Here is an 11,347-nt window from a genome sequence, read left to right on the forward strand (position 1 = left end):
AAAAAAAAAAAAAATGCAAGCAAAGCTACAGAAAAATAACACATTTATATTTTACATTTTGGTCATTAAGATGTTAAAATAAATTTGGCAATCGTTTTAACACCTAAGAAGTATTCTACTACGTTTTAATACCCAAGAAGTATTCTACTTCATAAAGACTAGTTGAGGTTAAGTCAAAGAAACTGAAACTGATCCAATTTTTTTGGAGAAGTGATTCATTCCTCATTGGAGTAAATGAAACTGCTTCTTGTCAAACACTGTCCACCGCAACCATGAGCCTCTCCTGAGAGTTAGCTCACAAACAGCTTCCTCAACTGATAAGTTTTAGATCCAGTCAGAACTCTGAGCAGAACAGGCACTTTGGGCAAATAACTGAGCAGAATATATTTTCCCTGAAGAGTGCAAGCCTTGGTCTCTGCAGCGTCTGCTCTGGGGAACAGGGAGTCCGGATATGAGCCTGACCCCGATCATACAAGAAGGAAGTCAGTTATTACTGCCCAATCCGGCGGTTTATGAGTTTGGTTTAAAATCCAATATGAGAAATACATCCAAGGACAACTTTCAGCCTTCCCTAGTCAGGCCAGCAGCTGCCCAAGTGAGCCATCCAATAACACCTCTTTAAATCCAGTCCACTGAGCGGGCAAAAGAAGACAGTGGGTGTAATGTGCAACAAAAATGTTTTTACACAATATTCAACTGATGTGGGATTGTGGATATTGATGTGAAATATATATTTTAATTTCCATATCCATGAAAAGGTAGAACACAGCGTTGTTCCTTATGAGCCACGGTCATTTCCCAGAAAAACTCTGGGCACCAGCAATGGAATATTTTATTAATGCAAACAGCAGAACAGTAAAGCAGCTTTCCGACCCAATAATGTGATTTCTAAAGCATTTTTGTAGGGTAACAGTTACAAAAATAAAACTTCAACTTCAACTCAAGACATTTGTTAAATAAATAAACTATATATCTACTTGATCAGTCTCAGAGCAAGATGTTAAAGCTAACTTATTGACATTTGAGGTTTTTGTTTGAACTCAGTCCTGACCTTTTCTTGTCCTCTGGATCCTGACAGGGTGAACACAAGCATAACAACAGGACCGTTATAATGACTACTCTCATTGTGCAAGACCCGCTCAGTCATGCATTGAAGTTCGGTGACACTTGGTGTCTTGCTTTAAGATAATGTGCAAGTGCCCAAGCAAACGCTCACTGAAATTACATGGCACTCTGACTGGAAAGCTGAACAATTATCATAATTAAAGGCTGGGGGATAATAATATATTTTGGAAACACAGAGAAGCAAAAAAAAGCCCTTGTGGATACACATGAAAATGCTTATGGCATTACTGTTGGTAAACAATCAATTCACTTTAAAATCTTAAGGAAAAGTGAAAATAATCATTCAAGCCTAGAAGAAACAGCATCAGACAGGAGATGTGTTTTGTTTCAACAGTCAAAAACATAATAAATTTACAGCAAACATTTGCTCTTCAGAAATTGCACACAAATTTAATGTGCTCCTTAGTAGCCGATTTACACACAAAAAAGAAAAAACACAGTAACCACAGCCATTGTGGTTGTGCTAACACACTTAGCACTCTCAGACTCAATGCTAAGTTTGAGCTAATGTCTGCTATATTAGCTCAAGTTATTTCTCAACATTTTGTTTATATGAATGGCAATCAAACAGGAAAAATACTACTTTTTATTTTTAACAGCCCACTACAGCATCTTTAAAATGATAAATGATTATAATAGATTTTTTGTGTGAGAACCAAGAAACTGTGTTGTTTTTATTCAAAGGTTATAATATTAATAGAAAGCTTGTGGTAATTAAACTTTCAAATAATTAAAAGTGTATATATTTCAGCTGTAGCTCTATGAATGAAAAGCTTCATAAACTTTCAGCACATGTACACACCATTTGGACACACAATCCAAATATTGTGAATGGAAATATTGACATCACCTACCCTCATTTTCAGACGATGGGCACGCCACTTGTACTACCAGATCGAATGTTCTTTCTGGGTTCTCCCTGCAAAGAATTAAACACTTCATTAAAAGAAAAATAACATAAATTAATTTTAACTTTGCATTCAGCATAAAAAAAAAACCCAACTGTGGTGAGGTTGGAATGCATTAGGCTGCCTGTGGACTTCTATTTAGAGAAAAAAAAGGCTTGATCTGTCCTACTTTACCAGAGCAGAGAATGTCAATACTGGCCACAGTTCAGTCATACAAGCACAGCTCAATAAATTAGAAGTTAATTTTCAATTATTTCAATTCAGAAAGTGACTTCACAGTTGTCCAGCAGACATGAATTAGCCATAAAAGGCTATTGCTGTAGAGCTGGCTGTTCATACACCGCTATGTCCAACAGTATTATAGAAAGTTTAGTGGAAGGGAAAAACTGGTGGGAAAAGTGCATAAACGAGACTGTGGCTGGAGTCACTGTTTCTAGAGCCACCAAATTCAAAAAAAATATTCAGTGAATAAAGCCAGCTTTCAATAAATAAGTAAAAAGAAAAGGAATAAAGATATCCAGCCCACTCAATAACATAAAAACACAGTTTGAGTGGAGGAGCTGCTAAGCCACCCATCCTTATTGCTTTTAAAACTAAAAATATGTTTTATTTGGTTTTTAAGAGCCCAATGTGACTGGAGCTGCAAATTCCTGCCCCAGCAGCACAACAAGCTGATCATCTCCATGCAGCGCTGCACTGAAGCAGTAATTCATGCAAAAGGAGCCATGTCTAACCGTTAAGTGCATATTATGTACAGTAAAGAGCTTATGTGTCAAACTCAAGGCTGGGGTGCCAAATCCAGCCCTCCACAGCTTATTACGTGGCCCTCTAGACTCTGAAGAATCACAGAAATTGGACTTTAAGATAACAACTTTGTGCTTAAATATTATTCTATCAATCAAATCAAAGCAGTTTTTATTTGCAAACTTCCAAATTACATCCATGTGAAAAGATTTTCAATATTTGTTTTTAAGCAGTTTATTCATGGGTAGTTTTATTAATACATTCAAAACCAGCCTTTCGAAGACATTCTTGGTATGACAAAAAAATAAAAATGAGTTTGACGTCCCTGATATAGAGGAACACTTTATTTTTTTATTCATATTATGTAATATTAAATTTTATAACATAAATACATGAAATATATTACTGTGTGATGACGTAAAACTTTTAAAATTAAATTAGCCAAATAAGTTAACTTTTCGACGTTATTTTTAATTAAAACGTACCGAGTGAGAGCTGGTTATCTAAGAAAGAGAAGTTCTCTAATTTCACCATTATTTGGACCTTGCTCGTGTTTCCTATTTGAATCCGCCTGCTGCTTTGGCTGTCAAAGCCGCTAACTGGTGGTCAGCTAGTAGACGGCCACAGACTGACCCACATGCTGTCTGGGCCAGCTGGCTCGGCCGTTAAATCCGCGGCAGGAGATGGCTCGAATTACGCCGAACATTCCTCCGCATTTCTCCTGCAGCTCCGAGTCAACGCTACGTGCCTTGCCTTGCCTTGGCTGCCTAACGCTGCACATTAGCCGTTAGCTTGACAGTTTGAATGGTGGTAGAGGTGAGAACACGGAGAGAAATGAAAAAGAAACTCCGGGGTCTTACTTTATCCTGCTGTCCATGGTTTAGTTACAACATCGCGACAGCTCCGTGCTGTCGGCGGCTCTGCTGTTCTGCTCTGAGAATATGTTGGAGGGGGTTTCTCTTCCACCTCGTCCTTCCTCAGACTCTCCAGCGTCCCCCTTTTCTTTTTTCTCCTCTGTCCTTATTATCTGGTAGCGGTCAAAGGCAGCCGCGACCACATGTTTGAAGGAACGGCGAAGCAACGGCGTGTCGCGTCTGTTCCTGCCGTGTATGTGGCCTAATTCCCCAGTTCAGCTCAGCAGCACCGGGGCTATTTCCCACAACAAACACCACTCCAGGAAGTGCTGTCAAAGACCCGGTGACGTCGGCACGTCAGATGAGCACCTTGCTGCCCGCGAGCGTCCTGCTTCCACAGTGGATGAGTAACAGGGAGGATGATGAGGATGATGATGCAGCAGCAGCAGCAGCAGACCTGAACCATGTGATTCATGCCTCTTATAAAAAGGGGCTTCCCTATGACACTGTAATATTAACTCAACAATATTGTAGCCCTCAGCGCTGGCTCCTACAGGAGCGGTGCAGGTGCTGCTATGTACAGCAAAATTGTTCTTTGCAGTATTTATCTTTTTGTAGCTTATTAATCTGTTATATTTTACACAAATTTATTTACATAATTCAGTTTATATATTATTAAATTATCGCATAGAAATAGCCTTTAATGTCCCATACAGGGGAAATTCAGGTGTAACAGCAGCATCATATATATATAGAGAGAGAGAGGTTCACAAAAAAGTTCCGAAAGTCTTAAAAGATATATAAAAAACAATCTTAACAATAATAATAATAATATACTGTACAAGATTGTGACATAAAAATAATGTTCAATTGTTAGAATATCATTGTGATTGTGTCACTACTTTCAGAATTTAATAAGTTCAAGCAGTTAAATATTTGCAATATTAAAAGTATTTTTAAAAATGCTTATACATCCATATCCTCAGGAATAATATGCATGTGCCTTGCAACAATAAGGTTCTGGGTTTGAATCCTGGGTTGGTGTCGTTCTACATGGAGTTTACATGCATGGGACCATCCATCATTCTGGTGTCTACCTTCAGCAGTCGTTTGATGAGGGGACCGGTCCATCACATGCACTCACACACTAAATCTATGTGCAATTTAGAGAGACCAGTTAACATAAAGGTCATGTTTTTGAACTGTTAGAGGAAGGTGGAGTATCCAGAAAGAATCAATGCATACACAGAGAGGAGATGCAGACTCCATGCAGAAAGAACCCCATGACCTTCTTGCTGCAAGGCAACAGTGTAATACATTCACATCACTGGGAAGATTTTTCCGATATAAACAAACCAGTTCAGTTTCTTGTCAACCCAAATTGTAAGTCAATGGAAGTGATTCAGTGACTTTAAGCATCAAGATATGAAGAGTCCAGATCTCTTGTTTGAAATTCAGACTGAATGTGACAGACAGGCTCCTCAGAGAACAAACCTCTAATCTACTGGGATTTTCATGCACAGCTAATTCAATTCAGTTTATTTATCCAATGCCAATTCACAGCATGTGTTATCTCAAGGCACTTTACAAAAAAAGATCAATTCAATCCAATCATACATACATTCAAATTGATCATGATAGTCAAAAAATGTAGTAAAATCAGTTCATTATTCAAATTGATTTCAAATTTCTTCAATCTAAGGAAACCCAGCAGAAAGCATCAAGTCACTGACTCGCAGTATTCTCTCTTCTTGGATAAGCACGTAGCGACAGTGGACAGTCACTTGTGTTTTGTTGTTGACTTTGCTGCAGTACTTTATACATAGCATGCATGTAGCGAAATCAAATTCCACCTTTAACAGGAAAACCACCTCTTGGGTTTAAGGAGAATGGTCTGAAAAAGAGGAACTATTCAGTGAGCAGCTGTTAACCACTTGTTAAAATCAAGGTATGTAGAATACCCCCTCTAGCTGCCTCTAAATGCACAACATGTTGAGCCTGAAGCAGATGGGCAACAGAAGACCACACTGGGTGCCTCTCCTGTCAGTTAGGAAACGGGGCTACAATGCCTTCAGACTTACTAAAATCTGACAGGTTGGAAAAATGTTGCCCTGTACAATGAGTCTTGAGTTCAGCAGCGTCATTCCACGGCCACAGGTTGTCAGTCTAACAGATCACCACTGGGAGGTGGTGAAATGGGAGATTAGCATCACAACTGGCAAACCCGGAGCAACTCTGAGCAATGTTCATGGCATCTAAGTGGATCTATGTGGCAAAGAATGAAAATAATGCTTATTGATGGAGAATTTATCTAATAATTGTAGGCATTCTCTTTGATCAAATCAATAAATAGTATGTAATCTTATTTTTTATATTATCTATGCATTTTCTATACATATTCACATTTTGCAAGCAGATATCACCAGGAGGTTAAGTTTAACATTTTCTGAAACCCACAAAAGACACATCCACCACTCTAACCATTTTAATTTCTTACTTTTTATGCACAAATCTAAAAGACATTTATCTATGTAACTCATTTGCCTTCTTTGACCATCTTCCCCTGACTCCTGGACACCAAACTTCCAGGGACTCAGCAGGTTACACACATATGAAATCATTAATAGATGTTTGAAAACAGGAATATATGACTATTGAGTTGGTAGATATGTTGTAGAATATTAGATGATTTAAAAAAAAGATCATGGTCTATGTTTTGGTGTGCCAAGATTATCAGTGGCCATATGTTACAAACACTCATTTCCTTCAGTCAGTGGGCCAGAGGCCAACACAGAAACACACAGGACAAACACGCATCCACCCACACACACACTCATTCACACTTTCAGACAGTTCAGAGTGGCCCATTAACCTGACATGCAAGTTTTGGGATGATGGGAAGAAGCCCAAGTAACCAGAAAGTAAGAAAAAAAAAACCACAAATGCGCTCAGAGAAAATGCAAGCTCCACAAAGAATCTTTTTGCTGCTAGGCAACAGTTCCAACAACATGTCCACCACAATTTGATGCCAGTGTAATGATGTTTATATTGTAATAATAATGGACAGAGAGTCTCAAACTTCCCAGCTTCCGCCCAAAGTTTGGCTGATGCTGAAGTGGACAAACATACACAAACACAAACATAACAAGTACGGTCAATAAATTCCTTTTATCAATTATGGCAATGAGACTGGATTTTAAAAATTCAAGGTCGATCCAGTTGGTATATCACAATGGGCCCCCAAAATCTGAATGCTAGAAATCACTGTTCTAAATGTTTTTTCGACTTCTATCTGAAAAAGCAATATTATGAAACAGGACCTGCACTTGGTTTCCTATTTCAGTGGCGTATAAAATATATGTACTCTTCTTCTAAAGGTTCATGATATCTAATGGGAGAAAAATATATTTTGTTGCTTCAACTTATTAAATCCTGTAGAGTCATTTTAAAAGGCAAACCAGTGCCATTAAACCCCAGACACTAACGTGTCACAAAAACAACAATGATTTGATTTTTGAATGTAAAAGTTCAAAAATCTTTTACATTTACTTTTTTGAACATAAAAGTCTAACTAACCATGTGAAAGTAAATCCATTGACATGGATCAATACTCGGCATGCTCGCAATTTCAACTCCTGACTCGCCACCAGGGTCGTTCCTCAGTGAGATGGTAAACCAGAGCTGAGAGACAGAGATGCTAACAAAGCTGTAAGATTAACCAATAAGAACGTGCTGTAGAAGAACTGCAGAAGAACTGCAGTAGCCAATGGTCAACCTAAGGAGGGAAGCGCTGCAGAGTATTTAAACAAATTTACACAGAAATGTCAGAATTTGAACAGAAACAAAAAGGTTGCACCCATAGGAACCTTTTTAGACATTTATCTGCAAAAGAAAATTGAGAGTTCATGTTAAGCACCACATTCTATCATCGTTCTTCATGCATTAGTGAGTGCTGCAATTCAGTTTTCTTCATGCCTCAGTGTGTGCTGCACTTCAATTTTCTTTGTGGTTTTAATAGCTTTCTTGCTCTAATCTCATGTTGACATGTGGTGTTAGAAGCTGATTTACAAATAAAGTTGTCACCACAGACTGACACAAGAAAACTGTTATCTTAAATGGGTACTTAGTGTTTGAAGCAACAGAAACTAACATTTTTTTTATTGCTTAATGCAAATGCAGACTAAGGCAAGGAAATTAATCAGATGAATCTGAGAGGTAAAAAAAAAAATCAAAGAGCAGCTTTGGCCCCTCCTTCAGCAACACCACTGATGTATTCTTTGGCAAAGCTTTGTGGCCTCAGCAGCCATGCTGCACAGTGGGAAGTTGATTCAACTGCGGTGCACAGAGGAAGGGTGGCGAAGGCTGGCACGGTTGCCTGACTTTCTCCTGCATAATTACAGTGTGTCAAGAGAGCATGGCCCTTAAACACTAACCATGTTAGACAGCAGCAGTTGACGCATGAAACAAACGCAGAGGCAGCTGTGAATAACTCAGTTTCATCTGTTTTTAAATTACCAATAATGGTTGACATGCATTAGCACTTTAAATTACTGCTAAAGGTTTATTTAAGGACTCTTTATTACAATTCTCCTAAACTAACAAAGTCTCTTGTTTCCTAGTGCAGCGTTCACAGCTCAAACCACAGCATCTATGTAAATTTACTGGCGTTAACCTTACAGTTAGAATAAAAATATGGTTTAGATGTTGTGAATCATAACTTAATGCTCATTTTGAGTCCTTAAAAATAATCCAATTTCTATTTTTATCTTGTGTTCTTGCTTTGGTTTTATTTCCACTGAAAGTATTTTCTGTTTTTTTGCTTAGCTGGTCTCCTTAAGGACAGAGTTGTTCACATAGTTATTGGTGCCATTAACTTTATATACTCTTTGTTTTAGTTTGTTCCCATAGAAAGAAGTCCTGGCTTGTTTAGATGTGTTTCTTTTCCTAAATGAAGCGAATTATGGAGGAATAATTACAGATGACTTTGTACCCTCTCTGTTTCTGCCAAAGAAAGAACACTTAGGTCAATGCTCCAATCATGCCTAAAAATATTCACACCCATGGGTGTTCTAACCTTTTATTGCTTTAACACATCAGTCCACATCAGCAAAATTTGGCTTTTTGACAAAAGTTAATAAACAAAAAAAACAATGTGAAAACAGATTTCTTCAAAAATAGTGACAATTTAATACAAATATTTAACATAAAAGAAGCGATTGCATAAAAGTTTACCCTCTTCTAGTCAGTATTTAGTAGATGCGCCTTTGGCTGCAATCACAGCACAGAGTCTGTGTGAACAGATCTCATTGTGGCTGCACATCTACATGCTGCAGTTTTACCCCATTCTTCCCCATAAAACTGTTCCAGTTCTGTCAGATTGAGTGGGGACTGGCTGAGAACAGACCTTTAAAAGCCCAGTCACAGGTTTTCTATTGGATTGAGGTTTTTTGTTTTTACTCACAAAAAGTACTTGTGGCTCAAGCCGTTTATGTAGCCATTGCCACCATGTAGACTTTGTATTTGACTACATCCATTTATGGAGAAATTGCTGCCATTCACTTTCTTTGTTTCTCTAACTGAAGAGTACTAATGACCCTGTGATTATGTATTCAGATATAATTTTTAAAACCAAGCTATTTCTGGAGCTGTTAGTGCCTTAACCACTCGGTGCCCTCTTTTGGTTTTTTATTCAAAGTGTTATTGGCCCAGTGCTTCTGTATTTAGTTGTGTTTTTTAAGGAGCAATTTCTGCCATTGACTGGTTATCTTTTCTTTTTTCAAAAGGAAGGTGTTGATGCAGTATTCTCAAAAGTTCTAGCCTAACTCTACTGAAGGGTTTGCCCTGTTAAAATTGTGCAATTCCTCTCCATTGTTACCACACGCTTGCTCTGGATGAGGGATTGCTGCACGGTTGATGACTTGATGTGCTCAGATGGGATTTATTAAACAGATTCTTTCTTTTACCAAGCACATGATCAACTGAATTTGACTTCAGATCTGACCTTGGCAACTTGTTAGGATTGTATTGGAATAAAATGGATGTAAACTAAATTTTGACTGATTTGGTTCCGTATAAGTGAACACGAATTGAACATGCTTGTATTGGGAAAGTGTCATGAGGAAGTAATTTGTTGCAGCTACAAAAGTTTAATTTCTTATATTTTGATTTTAAAATCATACCAAATATTGCATGATGTACCATATGTTTTCCTCCATTTTACGTTTCCAAAAGCAAAAATTTTATCTTTTATTCCAATGGGTTTCTCCTTACTGTTTAACAGAGAGGTTGTCTGAATCACAGCCAGATGTCTTCAGGCAGGCTGGAAGGTAATTAAATGGCAGCAGACTGGGGCATGCTGTTTCAGACATTCATATGAAATTATAGTGGTGGAGATGTTTTGTTGACATAGGAACAAAAGGAATAAAGGAATAACATGACGTACAAATAAAAAGATAATTATATTCTTGAAGGTAATAAACTGGAGGTTTATTACCATCAGCAGATTATTACCCTCACTAATAAACTGGAGGTTAATCTATACTTTTTGGATATTAATGGCACTTATTACGGGGGATGTACTAGAAAAAAGTGTAATGATCTTTTCTCTGATCACTGGAGTTCCAGACAATGGTTATAGATGAACTTGAGGTGCACACACTTTACCTCTAACTGAACTGAAATGCACATTAAAATACAATACACATCAAAGCTCACTCTAAGAAATGTATTCCACAGTAACGCATTGATTCCAGTGTTCATTCCATTGCAAATGTGTAACATTCATGTCGTTTTTGAGTTGTTTTTGAATCACATGGTGTTGATGTTGGCTGCAGAACCTCCACAAAGGAGTTATTAAGATTTATCTGCCTAACCAATAAATCTTTTTTTTTGTAATGATGACCACGCTGAATAATGTGCATGCAAATTCCTCTTTACCACCGACATGTAATTTGTTTGAGGGTGAATTGACCGCACAATGTCAGTCAAAAGACGCTTGTCAGGTTTCATTATCCATAGTTCTGAGCACACACATAATCAGCAGTGGCTTACAGCGGTGGGTAACCTTGGGAGGACTCATTAGTGTCCACTCATCAACCTTGCAGAGCCAAGTCCAAGTAGCTGTATTGCTTTAATATTTTACGGAGAGAAGATGCGTCTTCTCTGTGTGCTGCGGGAAAGCGAAGCCACTGAAGCTTTTTTGTGGAGTCGAGGTTAACCTCCCTGCTCCGACAGAGTGGTGGGATTGACAAAATGTTCAAAGCAAAATGTTAAAGGTGCTCTGGAAACTCTGTCAGCAGTTTTTACAGAAGCTGCTCCTTTGTTAGAAACTATACCGTTCATAGCATAACCTAGAAAATACATGAGACCCTTTTTAAGAGATTATTGTAGTGCTTCCAAGCATATAAGAGGAAATGAGCTCATAGCACGAAGATGGAATAACTCCTAAAAAATACCTCGAACATTTCTGAAAAGTACCAACTACTTGAGATGCAAACATAACAAAACTATGTGAATGTAACAAATCTTTCAAAAAGGCGTAACATTGCATTTCTAAAACAAAATGATCTGAAAATGTAAAAAATACATTTTAAGCTATTCATTTTTTTCTGTGTCATTTCACCATGTATTGATACAAATTTATTTATGTACGGTGGATTTTACTATAAGGTGCATCTCAAGGAAATATATTTCCTTGAGATTCCTATTATGTATTTC

General features: G+C 37.8%; 1 protein-coding gene across 2 annotated transcripts in view; it reads right to left on the reverse strand.

Moving 5' to 3' along the window:
- dennd1b (DENN/MADD domain containing 1B) overlaps window positions 1-4,033 on the reverse strand; it is a 141,296-nt gene extending 137,263 nt beyond the window's left edge. The window contains exons 1-2 of one of the 2 annotated variants that reach the window (XM_028027618.1): window positions 3,638-4,033; window positions 1,980-2,044 (exon numbers count right to left, since the gene is read on the reverse strand). In XM_028027618.1, coding sequence (XP_027883419.1) covers window positions 1,980-2,044; window positions 3,638-3,654 — 82 coding nt within the window. In that variant the 5' untranslated portion in view covers window positions 3,655-4,033. The remainder of the gene's footprint in view (window positions 1-1,979; window positions 2,045-3,637) is intronic. The other variant, XM_028027619.1, reaches the window with a different exon arrangement.
- Between the last annotated feature and the right edge of the window lie 7,314 nt (window positions 4,034-11,347).

The sequence above is a fragment of the Xiphophorus couchianus genome, chromosome 9, assembly GCF_001444195.1.
Source record: "Xiphophorus couchianus chromosome 9, X_couchianus-1.0, whole genome shotgun sequence".
NCBI classification, from domain to species: domain Eukaryota; kingdom Metazoa; phylum Chordata; class Actinopteri; order Cyprinodontiformes; family Poeciliidae; genus Xiphophorus; species Xiphophorus couchianus.